General features: G+C 45.7%; 1 protein-coding gene across 2 annotated transcripts in view; it reads right to left on the reverse strand.

The window, feature by feature from the left end:
• Positions 1–13,313, reverse strand: part of DPYSL3 (dihydropyrimidinase like 3) — a 66,858-nt gene extending 53,545 nt beyond the window's left edge. The window contains exons 1-2 of one of the 2 annotated variants that reach the window (XM_082651212.1): positions 13,280–13,313; positions 12,851–13,060 (exon numbers count right to left, since the gene is read on the reverse strand). In XM_082651212.1, coding sequence (XP_082507338.1) covers positions 12,851–12,889 — 39 coding nt within the window. In that variant the 5' untranslated portion in view covers positions 12,890–13,060; positions 13,280–13,313. Of the gene's footprint in view, positions 1–12,850; positions 13,103–13,279 lie in introns of those variants that run through there. The other variant, XM_082651213.1, reaches the window with a different exon arrangement.
• Between the last annotated feature and the right edge of the window lie 1,626 nt (positions 13,314–14,939).

Genomic DNA, 14,939 nt, shown 5'->3' on the forward strand with positions numbered 1-14,939 from the left:
ATCTCCATTTTTACCCTAAAATCAAGGGCCAAATATTTCCTGTTCAATCGATTAAGTGGATTCCAGGTGACTGAGACTTCAGAGTATATTTTTTTCTCTTCCTAACTTTAAGCAACTTGATAACAATGGTTACTAAACCGCTTGGGTTAACTTCAGTGTAGTGGGTGAGGGTTTTAAAGTCAGACAAGGAGATGGATTTGGACCTAACACCACCCGCTTAGCTAATAAATACGAAACTTTAGATAAGTTAAATTTCTGAGCCTCAGTTTCTTCATCTGTAAAGTGGAACTAATAATAACTACACCTTAGGCATGTTATAAGCATGAAATGAGATGCCATATATAAAAATACGATTGAAAATCAAGTCAGTATGGGCTTTGGCATGGCATTATTTCTTAGAAATACTAATTACCTGGGTTTCCCTTTTCTATTCATTGAGAACTTCCCCGGTTTGAAGTTTTGAATTTTAAATGTCTTTGTTCTTAACTTTTCCCCCATATTAGTTTGCAGCTGCCACAACAAACTGTCCCAGACTGGTTGTCTTAAACAACAGAAATTTGTTTTCTCACAGTTCTGGAGGCTAGAACTCCAACGTCAAGGTGTCGGCAGGGTTGGTTCCTTCTGAGGCCACTGTCCTTGGCTTGTAGATGGCCAGCTCCACCTCCCTGGGTCCTCACACGGTCTCTCTTCTGTGTGTGTCTGTGTCCTAATTTCTTCTCATAAGACACCAGTCGTACTGGATCGGGACCCACTCTTAATGACCTTATTTAACTTAATTACCCTTTTAAAGACCCTATTTCCAAATACAGTCACATTTTGAGGTACTAGGGGGTTAAAACTTCAACACATGAATTTTGAATGGACACAAATCTGCCCATAACACCCACCCCCTCACATTTTCCCCCCGGGGGGAAAAAAATTGTGAGAAAAGCACTGAGCCAGAGCAAGGGAAATGAGTCCTTTGCCTCATGTTCTTAAAAACTATTTTGCTGTGTGACCTTTGGCAAATTATCTTCCCTCTTTGGCCCACTTTTTCTTAATCATTAAAATGAGAGGGTTGCAATAATGGATCGCTTATTTCTCTTCCTGCCCTTAACTGAGCAAAGCTAGGTTGGATTCTCACAGCAAGGAATCTGAGATAGAGCATGCAATGAAATAACTGGAATCAAAGCACAACAAAACAAAACAAAAACATGCCTTCTTTATGGAGTAAACCTAGGACGAATTTTTCTAGAAGCAGAGGATTACATTCAATTGGTTTAAAATGTTTTAGGTTGCTTAAAGCCCTTTCTCTCTGTAAGGCCATAATTTAAACCAACTTAGTTGGATAAACCAGAAACCCCATTCTGAATTTATCAATATCCCCAAACAAAGTAATCTCATCAAGATATGGGGCACAGATTGGCTTGGAGGGAAAGAGTGTATGATTTCAAATAAAGGTCTCCTTGAAAGAATTAAGGGGGAAAAAATTTAAAAACAAACGCACATACACACAGAAAATGTGAAATTAAAACCAGCTCCCAAGCTTACAGGTTAAGCCATTAAGGCGAGGGAGGGGGAAAAGGAATGGGCATATTTCCTCTCCAGCTGTGCAGCTTTTGGTCCTAAGACACTGTGTACCTCCACAAATGTCAACAGCCTCAGCAAGACAGGGAGGCGAGCAAGGGTGGTGGTGAAGGAACAAATGTGCTCATTGGAGAGCAGGAGAAAACAAAGACGGAAAGCAGAGTTTTCCCTGGAAAATGGCAAAACTGCTGGAGCAAGTGGAGTGATGACAAGAATATAAGACTAAGATTAAACATACTAGGACTCAAATCAGAGTCTGATGCTCACAAGCTGAGCAACTGTGGGCACGTTACTCAACTTCTCATCCTGGGGTAGCTTTTAATTTAACTTCAGCTAAAAAACAGTAACTGAAAACACACCCACCATTTCATTTTTGCTGTTACTACCAAGATCTCGGAAACAACCAAAAAAATCAAACCAAACGGAATTAACTGAAGCACTGGGATAATATGTATGTATTTAAAATTATGATATGTAAAAACAGAGTTGCCATGTGATCCAGCAATCCCACTCCTGGGCATATACCTAGATAAAACTGTAATTCAAGATGATACATGCACCCCAATGTTCATTGCAGCGCTATTCACAAGATACGGAAACAAACTAAATGTCCATCGACAGATGAATGGGTAAAGAATATGTGGTATATATATACCATGGAATACTACTCAGCCATACAAAAAAGAATGAAATAATGCCATTTGCAGGAATATGGATGGACTTAGAGATTACCATACTTTGTGAAATAAGTCAGAAAGAAAGACAAATACCATATGATATCACTTATATATGGAATCTAAAATATGACACAAATGAACCTATCTACAAAACAGAAACAGACTCACCGACATAGAGAACAGACTTGTGTTTGCCAAGCAGAGGGGGAGTGGGGGAGGGGTGGATTATGAGTTTGGGATTAGCAGATGCAAATTATTATATGTAGGATGTATAAACAAAAAGGTCCTATTGTATAGCACAGGGATCTATATTTGATATCCTGTGATAAACCATAATGGAAAAGAATATAAAAAAGAATATATATATATATATATAACTGAACCACTTTGCTGTACAGCAAAAATTAACACAACATTGTAAATCAACTATACTTCAATTTAAAAAAAGAATAAAATTATGCTATGAAAGAATATTTAAAACATGGAAAGATGTCATAATATATTATGGAATGAAAAGCGGGACATAAAATAGCATGAACAATATGCCATACTATTTTAATAAACAGCATATATCGTAGGAAGAAAAAATTTTATTTTATTTTTTAATTATTTTTGTTGTTTGTGTTTTTTGCGGTACGCGAGCCTCTCACTGTTGTGGCCTCTCCCAGTGCGGAGCACAGGCTCCGGACGCGCAGGCTCAGCGGCCACGGCTCACAGGCCCAGCCGCTCTGCGGCATGTGGGATCTTCCCGGACCAGGGCACGAATCCACGTCCCGTGCATCGGCAGGCGGACTCTCAACCACTGGGCCACCAGGGAAGCCCAAAAATTTTAGATGGGTATACTCAAACTTTACAATGACTATCACTGAATGATTTCACTGTAGCCTATTTTTATTGTCCTCATTTTTTTTTTTTTTTTTTTGGTAAATATTTCTACAACCATCGTGGGTTTTTTTTGGTTTTGGGTTTTTTTTTTTTTTTGTAATTGGAAAAAAATTCCTACTCACTTTGTAAATTTCAGTATCCTACAGTAAACCAGACAGTTGAAAAAGCCCTAATTCAGTCAGTCTCAAATTGGGACTTGGGTTTCAGTTTCCTCATCTGTAAGGGGTAAGGGGAGACTAGACTGAAAAATTCTTTAAGGAGCTTCTGATTCCATGAGTTTTACAAAGCCCCATCAAGTCAAAACCTCAGCAGAATCTTGCTTAGGATTTATTCAAAAAGCTGGGGAGGCCAGCGTGGGATATAGGATGAGAAAGTGGCATTCAAATCCACCTGAAGAAGAAGCCCTTGCTGGTATTTTTTGCTAATTCAACTCAAATAGCCTTGGGTGCTGGGCATGGTAGGCACCTCCCTGGCAAGTTGGCTCTGAAAGTACAACAGTGTGGAGCTGTTCCTGGCGTTCCTGGAAGCAAGGCTGCTCCGAGGGGAAAGCAGGAGAGCTTCCTGAACCAGGCAGGGCTCCCGAGTCCAACCCCATGCAGACCAGGGCACCCATAGGCTGTGCTTCCCATCTGCCATAACCTGACCCTCATGCCCCACTGGAAATAGGTGTGGAGGAGGACTTAACCCTGGACTTAAGTGAACTCCAATTTGGACCAATGTCTCATGACCCCAGAGGTGCAAGAAGATAAAAGAAGGTAGAATTTAAGGTAGCACCGTAGAATGGGGTTAAGAATGTGGTTCTGAGTCAGTATGAAGTTTGGTTCCACCACTGAAAGGCTTGTGTGATCGTAGGCCAATTTCCTGATCTCTCGAAGTTTCCTCATCAATAAAATGGGAAGACCTAGTTGGAAAGCCAACTACCTAACTGAGTGGTTTTCAGGATTGCATGAGATAAGGGGAAAAAAGTACTTAATAAATGATAAATACATGTTAATTCTTATCATTATTTTAGATGCTTCTGCGACAAGCATCACATTGCTAGGCAAAGAGACGGTGGTCAATAAAATATTCAATCAAAAATAGAAAAAAGGTATTATTATACATGATTAATTATATAAGACACATTTTAATACACATAGTACTTTAAATGCAATCTTTTAAGCTCCATGAATATATTTAATTCTCCCCTTTGTCTTCCCTTATAGATGCTCCCCTTAAAAAGATCTAGTGAGTATTATTACACTTAGAGTATTGAGACCATCGACTGTATAGTTTGCAGACAGAAATGAGCTTGGTAAAATGTGCTTTAACTGTCCCCATCCCTCAAACCAAAAATGAATTTTAGAATAAAAGCTAATAACAGGAATAGCTGCAAGCCCAGAGAAAGCTGACAAACGCAATAGGATGAGGGACCGGAAATCTCTGGGAAAACACACACACAAGCACAAAAACATTCCATTTTAAAATGGCCAACACTACTTGAGATGAGAAGGAACTACTTAGCCAAGCCTTAGCCAAGCCTTCCGAAAGGTGGAGTTCGCTGTGCAAATGCGTACTAGGCTATCTACTGGCTGCTAACAACTGGAATGACTTGTGGTTTCTGGGTAAAGGCAGAAAGCCCAGAAGATCAGTTAAGATCTCTGTTAGATCCTGGTTCAGTCATGTAGTTTTCTCTATTTGAAAGAGGACATAAAGGTCTCCATTAACTCTTTTAAATCATTGGCAGTAAGAGAAACGATGAATCTGTTTGCAAGTAAGAAGTACCCAGGGAGGCCCCTGAAAGAGGCTGAAAATGAGGCCAGATGCAGAATTTGGAAGAAGGAGAGGAGTGGAGGCCTGAGAAGGAAGAAGTACAAACGATGGACAGACTCCCTGGCACATCTGCCCCAGTCAGGTCCTGGACTACAGTTAACTCTGACTGGTCTGCTAAAGCGCTGTCATGTTTCTCTTCGCCCAGGGATCCCATGCTGGTTTCTTAGAGCCAAGCCTTATCTCTTAAAAGTGAATATTCTAGAAAGTTGTCAGTGAAAGGCAGGATGACGTAGAAGCCAAACGTATACACGTTCTGATCATCTGATCATTTTCTCGCTTGCAATTATTCCTGCAAGGTAAATGTTAAATAAATGTACCCATTCATTCAACAAATGTTTACAGAGGGCTTACTATGTGCCAGCCAAAGGCTACGTGCCGGAGATTCAGTGGCAGCGAAACCAAAATGCCTCCCTACCTCATGGAGCAACCGTGGCGTTATTTGGCCTTTGGGGGGAAGTTATTTCCATTGCATGGGAGCCACCGCATTTCAAATACTGGCAAAAGCAAGTGAAAAGAGCTTGTGGAGCATCTATAGACTCGGAGCTGTTCCCTGTTGGTTTGCTTGTTTGTTTGACCAGTCTAGATTTGGGGCAACTGCTGCCTTTGTGCCATTATCAATGGTAGCCTTATCCAGAAGAGACACTGTACGTTCCAGCGAATGAATCATGGTATTATTTTAATAATACTCATTTAATACTAAAGCTCTGCTAAGGAAAAAACCTATCAAACATCATTATTCCATTGCTCTCTTGCACAGAGCCTATTAACCAAGTCTACTCTCTGAATGAGAAAGAGGCTAGGATTTTCAGGGTAAAAAACAACCAAAGACCCTTATATCCAACACAGATGTTGGCTGGTCCCACTGAGCTTAAGCCAACAACTACTGCCCTCATCCATTTTCTCACTGCTCTCTCTTCCCTTATGGGGAGGGATCAGAACTCCTCTCTGCAAGTTTGGAACATAGTACAGAGGGCTGACCATGATCTCAGGAGAAAATAGAAGACAAAATAAAGGCTCACAGGGTCATTTGCACTGGCAGGGACTCGCGGATTATCTAGTTCAATGCCCACATTTGACTGATGCAGAATCTGAGAGGGATAATAAGGGGTTTGCCCAGAGTCACACATAAATTAGAGGCAAGGGCAGGCCTGAACCGCAATGTGCCAACACTCCATCCAGGGCGCTCTTCCTTTCCCTGTGTCATCAAACAAGAGGGCCCCTTTGCTCTACCTGTCAGAGGAACCCCTCTCTTAAAAAATAAAATCTCATTTTATCCTTCATAACTCACTGTCCAGCCCGTCCATAGAAAAAGGACTAACTTAGCCAAGAGAATTGTGCCCTTTAGTTCCAGATGTTCCCGTTCGTTCCTGGACCATTCCCGAGCAGAGCTCCCCCATCTGGCTTAGAGTGCTGGGTGTGTCCTCTGTTCCTCGGCCTGGCTGAAGGAGAACAGAGAGCCTGGCTCGTTCTATGTCTGGGAAGAGGACAGGGACAGAGAGTGAGAAGGGGCCTTGGGCCCAGATCTGCACTTATGCAAGGCAGAAAAACAGCATCTGCATTTCCACCCTGAACACACACATGCTCCTGGGGAAAAGAGCCAGAAGCTAACTCAGACAGCTGGCAGAGCAATGCACGACCCACTATTAGAAGGACATGGGCTCAGTCGTTCCAGTGGTGATGTGATAAGGTTTGACCTGACCATTCCCACCCCTTCCACCCTGTGAACACTGGCCCCCTTTTTTGAGCTAACAGGTCTGGCTAGCTGACGGCAAGGGGGTGGGGACAGTCACCTGTGAGTATGGAATTGCTGCTTTCCTACCTATGAAACCAACTCATCTCTGGAGGAATCAATGCCAGGATCTTACTTTTGCAGCTGTGTGACTTTTGTCAAGTTACTTAATCTCTCTGAGCCTCTATCCAGAACACAGAATGATGGTTAACCATTATAGCTACAGGAGCTGTCATGAGTCAAATGAGATGACCCATGTGATTTGCGCTAAGGCTCTCGATAAATGGTAGTGATAAATAACAGCTCCACTATCCTTACTCCAAGCGCTGAGTCCCCTGTAATCTAGTTAACAGAAGAAATGTTCCCCCAGAGAAGTCATTTTTATACTAGACTCCACATACAGACTAGGGCCAAAGAAGAGGCCAAGTTGAGGGGCTCACCCTATTCCACCAAATTATTTTTTTGGTCTATTTCATATATTGAAATAGATACATATTGAATTTGATGAAAGGGAGATTTCACACTAGAAGGGTCTGAAAACAGAGGAGCCTATCTCTCTGGGTTGTCCAGGGTCCTTCTCATTTGTTTCCCTCCGGCTACAGAAAATAGGAGAAAAGGTAAAGAAGAGCATTGATTTGAGGAGGGTGTGGCCAGGGCGCAGTCCGGTCCTCCGATTAGCATCCATTCCAGGAGGTGATGGCATATTTACATTTCCAGTCCCTTTAGGATTAGAAGCAGTGATTTAATCAAAGAGAGGTACATTTACCTCCTAGGGAGGCATTCCAACTGTTGTAAACATTTTGTGATTTTTCAAATATAATAAGCAGACATAAACAGTTCTATGAAATATGTCAATGGGTAAAGAAGAGAGGGCCCTTTAGGATATGAAGAGTTTCTTGGTTCTTTTCCAAATCATTTTTTTCTCCCTAACTAAGGAGAAAGGACAGAGAAAAAGCCATTCAACAGTGAGTTGTGAAGAAACTGCTAGAAAGGGTATCCATAATCTGCGGTCAGTCTAGGCTAGAAGCTGATTAGGACCAAAAGCAATATAGTTCAACTGAATAAGGAAAATGCCCTTTCTTTAGGTTAAGGGAGAGTCTCTGTATCCAAGTCCAAAGGTAGTCTAATGGCCTCGTTAGCGTGTCAGAAATTAAAAACAAGCATAATTCTGAGAAACACTGTAAAATAACTAAGCAGGAAAAAACAGAGTTTTTATATAACACTGTGTTAATTTTTGTTCGGGTTAGAAAACTTGTATTAAAACATTGACCCCTAAGTAGCCTCTTCCTACTTCAGACCTTTGTCAAGTCCTCCTTTATTAATTTCCACATGCCAAAGTAGTTAAGATTTTATAAATAAATCAGTTTCCTATCTTGCATACGTTCGGGGTTCAGAGACCACGGTCCACAGTCGCTCCTTCATCTGAGCCTTTCAACATCCCGGTGAGATAATGAGGGAGGATTTTTATTTATAAACTGACAGTTCTACTACACAGACTTGAATCCTCTCAGGAAATCTATTCCTCCAGAATTCCCCCAAGTGCCCAGCTGGCTCCGTCACAGCTACTAATAGTCAGAGCTCTCTTTATCCACCTGAGGCATTTTGCTAGTGTTTGAGCAAGAGGAATAACCTGGCTGCGAATCACCACAGACCTGTTCAAAAAATAAAGTAACAAACACACACCCCAGGCAGGGCTTGAGCTGAGGTTTCTACGATCAGATATCTAAGATGCTTCCCATTCCTAAGTCTTTGATATTTTTCCTCTGTCTTTTCTCTGGAATTTCCCTTCCAAGATGCCTTACACAGATCAAGCTGGCTTTGGGTGACACCTCTTCTTTTGGTCTCCCAAACTCTGAACCTCCATCTCCTAATATCTGCTCCCGATCCAAAGTGACACCTACTGAAGCAAAAGGAAGGCACAGGTCCAGGGAAGGAGTTGCACTGTCCCTTCCCCAGGTTCTAGTCTAGTTCAAGGCCCCCAGTTCAGAGATCTGGGTTTTTCCTCCAGTTCACATAGCTCCTTTACTTCTCCTCCCAAGTGAAAAATTCCCATGGCACCCACAATGCTCACAATCACACCCTTCAAATGAGATCACAGCGCCCTGACTACATACCCTAAGACCAAACTCTCCAGGTCGTGTTCTGGACAGAGGATGGTGTCTTCCAGCAATCCTAAACATCACACACATACACCCCAACTTTCAGTGTGGCAGAAATGCATGAGCTGCAAGATAGTATTTACAGAACTCCAACTGGTATTTGCCAAAAGCCAGTTCTCGGTGATTTGTCTCCTAGGGGGAATTCTGGAGCTCCTTATCCACAGCTTTCAAATTTTCCACTGCAGGTACCTCTGGGAAGCAGCTGAGGCTGTGAAGTCAGACAAGACTTGCGTTGGATTTCCAGCTTTGCCTCAAATCCTCAGTGTGCAACTCTGGATAACTGACTTCATCGATCTAGGTCTCAATTTCCTGAACTGTAAAATGGGCTTTTGCAGAGACCCTGCTAAGAGAATACATGTAAAGCACTGGAGCCTAAGTGTTAGATCTCCACCCACTCTTGCAGTCAGCTTCAAGTTGTAGCTTATCTCAGAAGAATACAATGACTTGCCAAACTTTCTACCTGCAGAATTGAGATGGTCAGCTACCATCCCCCAAGTTTACATTTATTCAATGTAAAAAGTAAGAGAGACCGCGTTATAGGATCTAAACCATTTGCCCTACTAACACCACATAATAGTGATGGTATGGGCAGAGCCACCAAGACCAGTGCGGTGGTGAGGGACATGCACTTTAATTTCCATCAGGTGTGGAGGCTTGAGTCCTGCCTCGAACACTTATTGTATCTATGACCCCGGGCAGAAGCAAAGAATCTATACAATAGAGATAACTCTAGTACCTCTCAGACAGTGTTGATTTGAGGGATTAAATGAAACAATGCACATAAGGCACAATACTTGACACAAAATAAACACTCAGTAGGTGTGAGCTGTTCTTAGTAGGAACCATTTTTAATTCATTTATTGATTTAACCAATCATCACTAGGCATCTATGTGCCATGCACTGTGTGAGAGGAGACAGAGGTGGATGACAATACCAGGTCCCTGCTCTGATTGGCTGGGCCACCCAAACTGCTGTCTCTGCCATTTAGAAGCAAGGGCTAGTGTTGGGGTAAGGACATGCAGATTACTCAGGTAGGTGACCTGAGAACAATAAGATCTGAGGCCTGAGCTACTCCCAGGGAAAGCCCCAGCCAATTCTACCAGCGACAGAGAAACCAATAAACACAGGGTAGTAGGAAGGCTTTGCTCTCAGGAGGGCAGCAAAAAGAGGTAGAAGGAAAAGCAGAAGATAAGCAAACAAAACCTTACTGTGTCCCCCAAATTGTGCCTGTGAGGCAAAGGTACTCATCAAGAAAGACTGCCCCCATCGGTCCCCAGATTACAGTGACATTCCAGCTACTGGGTGGGGCAGTTCACAGACCGGAATAGAGAGAGGATAGGAAACTTATCTCAAATTCCATAATCTTACCATTTTAAAAAACGGACTAGAATTGACAGCAGGAGACATATGTTCTATTTAGATCTTTAATCATATTTTCTGTATATATAGACCTGTGTCCGTATTTTTATGTTTTCAGCTATACCTAGGAAGGGTATCTCACCCCTGGTAGTATGCAGATAACCGTAATCATCTATGGACCTGCAAATGTACAAAAATTAAAACACTGTTCTGTTCTAAAATAGAATTCTTGTTCAAGGAAATACAAAAACAAAGCATGAGAAAAATCAACAAATGGATTCCTTGCCCCCAAGGACCCACACTCCCATCCTGCCATGTCCCTCTGCCTCTCCCCAGCCCATACCCCTCTCAACAATGAATGCAAGTCAGGCCGGCTGGAAGAAATTCACAGCCACCATCCATTCCCGTCACAGCTGCCGAAGGCACAGCCTCAGCTTCAAGGCAGAGGCTGCTATGCAGCACCACGCCCCACACGCAGAGAAAGGATGGAAGCAGCACTGAAAATGAAGGATGCACCCCAGGGAAGACCATTCAAGTGGGAACAAAAGGGAGCCCCCTGCAAACCTGGCCCTGGGACTAGGGCCCAGCCACACTTACAGGGGCTTCTAAGGCTGTTATCATATGGGCTAAATTTCTGTATCTTTCCTTAAAGGTGGCTTAAGTGATACCTAGAAGAATGGGCATGGCTCTCAATGCCACAGCATAGGCTGAATCCATAAGAAGAACCATTGCAGTCTTCAGACTGGGAAGAAAAATATAATCTGTTCTCTGCTTATCCCAAACAGGAGAACTGGCAAATGCACACTGGATATAAAGCAAGTGGTATGTATGCAACATAACTTCCACACATCATAGCATGAGAGCTGAGGCTCATCTCTCCTGAGTTAGAGAAATAAGTATAAAAATTAAGCTTTTGTCTCAATCAGCTTTTAAAAAAAATAATACCATCCACAGCTCTTTGCAAAGACAACTGGCACTGAGAAAATACTGTGTATTATAAAAGACTCACTATGCTTTTACAATAATGTGAAGTCAGTGATATCAGGCAGTGGTCAAGGAGGATGGGCTTAAACCCAACGCCTCTACCTGGCAAAAGGATCCCTACCCATCCCAACTCTATCCCCCTGGGGAGTGTTGCTTCCCTAGGAGCAAGTGGACAGCAGGTAGGGGTGGGGCACGCTTGTGTCCGGTGAAGCTCAGGTGCATGAAAAAGGTAGGGTACTGCCATAGAAATAAACCACTTGACAATAAAGTGCACTAGAGGCAAGAACAGCTTCCTCCTGCCTGCAGAGGGGAAGGTCCTGCACTGCAGTCAGGTTGCTCCAAGCCTAACCCAGCAAGTGCAAAGACACTCATGCCCACAGCAAAACCTAGTGGATCCCGGCAAATGAACTACAGTAGCAGGTACAGCAGTGCCCTAGGGCAGCTGCAGAGCCTCCCAGGGGCCAGCTGATCACTTCCTTTGTTCGTCTTGCAAAGATGGAGTAGCCACCCATTCCCCCACTACACACACACACACACACACACACACACACACACACACACACCATTCACTACAGACAAAGCACAACCGCACTGCTTCGTGCTCAACTAACAAATGACAGTGGGTGTTCTGTTGTTTTTGTCTTGCCCCCTTTTTGAAAATGCCCATTCCAGCCTGTCGTATGTCCCTTCCATTCGAGGCGTCATTTCAGCGCAACCTGGAGGAATCCCGCAGCAGGGAGCGGTATTCTGTCGCGAGAGCTGCTTGCTGGACGCCAGCGAAGATGAGGCTTCTGTACCTGATTATGGCACATCTCCTCTCCACCCCGCCCTAGACGCTCGCCCAGCGCATCTGACACCCGCCGGCCGCGGGAGGCTCGGCTTTGCACACAATGGCAGTTGGACACGGCATGCACACAGCGTGCGCTGCCACCGCAAACTAAAATCTGCTCTAAAAACTCAGCCTTTTCTTGGGATGAGGGGGAGAAATGACAGGAAAAATGTAAAGGCATCAAGGGCAAAAAAAAGTTGGTCATTCTCACTACAGCCACGTTAGCTGTCGAGTCCGAGTATGATGCACCGAAATATGAACTGGGGTGAATACAAGCAAGGAGTGGCCAAGGTGAAGACGGATGTCCAGGCATCCCATCACCGTCGCGGGGTGGTAGGGTAGGGGGGTGGGGGCGGGGAGCCACGGGGCTGGAGCTCAGAGAGGGGCGCGGTCGGGCTACCAAGTACCCCTGGGGAAAGGTGTCATCTCTCCATACCCCGCCCCGCCAAAAGGAACCTTCTACAAAAAACATACCTCGCCTGGGGCAGCACACACTGACGACCCAGGCGGCGCGGAGGTCCAGGGAGGGCCGAGACCCCTGTGTTATTTGGAAACTACCGGGTGGTGGGGAAGGAAGATAAATAATCCAAAGTTCTCCACGCCACTGTTTGGGTTTCCTCTTTGTTTGGTTTTCCCCAAATCCCAGGGTCGCTCCGTCTGGGTGGCGCCCCGCCGCGCCGGCCGGACTGACCACCGCTCTCCACACACCACCCCCCCGCCCCGGCCCCGGGCCCCCGTCCCTCCCCGGGTACCAGCCCAGGGAAGCCGGCGGGATCCAAGCCGCCCCCATCCGCGGTGCAGCCGGCCAGGAGCGAGCGAGCCACGGCGGAGTCCGGGCGTCCGACTCACCGTGATCCGCGGGATGTTCTTTTTGCCTTGGTAGGACATGGTGGCGGCGGTGGCTGCAGCAGCTGCCTCCCTGCCTCCTTCTTCTACTCCTGCTCGCCCGCGCCTTCCTCAGCGCACAGCGCCCCAAGATCAGGTGGAGCGAATGGTGCGCTGGCCGCGGCCGCCGCCTCCTCCTCTCGCCTCCGCCCCCCTCCCCGGCTCCCGCGGCGGCTGCCAGAGACAATAGTAAATCTCCCCGGTCCCCCTTTCACCCCCGACCCCCCCACACACACCCTCCTCCACTCGCGTTCACGCCCGGGCTTTTTTTTTTTTTTTCCTTTCTTTTGCGGTGCCAGCTGGGACCCCGTAAGACAAGAATGGCTGATCCGCGACTCCTCCCTCTTCTCTCTTATCCCTATTGATTTTCCTCCTTGCATCTGCCTCACCCACTTTTTCTTCCTTTTTTTTTCTGGTGACTTGCGAGTGCAGCGGAGCCAGCCTGCTCCACCGCCACCAGGGGGCGCGAGGGACTGTTCGGGGCGGGGATGCTGCAGTCCCTGGTGTCGGCGGCAGAGAGGCACCAGCGTAGCCCTCCTGGCCCCGCCGCAGCCCGGGAAAGCGCCCACGCCTCCGACTTGCCCGTGGTCCGATTCCCCACCTTCCCCACCCTGGTTTCAGAAAGGAGACGGCTCTGGACTTCCCTCCCGGAACCCGCTCTCCTTCGCCACCGCGCGGGCTGGATGCGACGGCAGCTGCCTTTGTTATCGCGGAGGCCGAGCGCCGCCTCTGCTGGTCGCTGGGTGCAAACAGCCGCCGCGACCCCTTAGAAAGCCGAGAACTGGGCTGACTTTGTGCAGCCTGGCCGGCCGCTGCTATCCCGAGACCATGAAAATAGGCATCAGAAAATGCGAAGCAACCCCTCACTCTCGGACGGCTGCGAGGGGGCACCGTGTCAGCTACCATCAGCCGTTCTCTGTATTGTAAAAATAATTCTCAAAATAATGTTTTAAAGGAACTCCACTGTCTGGCTCTCAGAACCGAAGGAAAAGCATTAACGCTGCTCCGTGAGTAAAGAGTAGAAAACACCTGTAGTGAGAAGCCAAACGCCCTGGCACATTACTGCGCAGCGGTGGGTTTTGTGAGCGATCCGGTGTGCGCTGTTCACAATGCCGAGTTTACTTTAGGCAGGGCTGATAGAGATCAATGTGCTATGAGGAGCAAAAACATGACCTTTCGGTGCTGGAATATCTTATCCTTTTGCTACCCGCTTCAAATAGAAGGCCAAGGGGGGCATGTTTGGAGGAGCCACTGTGGCTCGGGGCTGAGGGATGGTCGGATGAGGGAGCTTTCTCAGCTCTCCTGAAAAAAATAATCCCAAATATACCACTTGGATAACAGCAACAACAAAAATGGCTTGCTATGCAAAAATTATAAAGCCCTCGCAAGACAAGTCTCCCACGACCACCACACCCCATTGTGGATCCTAATGCTCCCTAAATAGAAATTCTGTAGATATCACGGAGCATGACTAGGTCTGTGTCAGAGATCTTTCATTCACATTTCTCCAAGGCAGGCCACCGACCACACTTCGGGATATCTCCTCATTAACTTGAAGGCTTCCTTTGCAATAGAGAAGCTATAAAAGCATCCACAGAAAGAGGGTACAGAATACTCCAGCTTGGGCTTTCCATAAACCTGAAATGAACCAGCCTGGTCACATAATCAAACGGCAGACTAAGCCCCCCTGAAACACTCCTTCTCGAGTTAATCCAGCGGCTGGTTATTCATGGGTAACTAGACTGAATGCAGTCTTCACAGGAGAAGTCCACAGCATTCTCCACTTTATTTCTGTGATACTCTTGGAGGATGAATGCAAAGCAAAGGTCACCTCCCTGTACTCTTTTGCAAAGCCTGGGGTGGGGGGGGGGGAGAGACTGAAGCGAAAGGCACGCCCTAAACATTTTGCTTTGTTCTTAAAGCTTAAGTGCTGAGACCACTAGCCAAGAGTTGTGAAATTACAAAGCATTCTGGGGATTGGCATGCAAATGAGCAGGATTATATTTAGAACAGAGTAAAAAGAGAATTAACTACATACTATGCAACCCTGCAG

The sequence above is a fragment of the Grampus griseus genome (assembly GCF_964374135.1).
Source record: "Grampus griseus genome assembly, chromosome: 3".
NCBI lineage: Eukaryota > Metazoa > Chordata > Mammalia > Artiodactyla > Delphinidae > Grampus > Grampus griseus.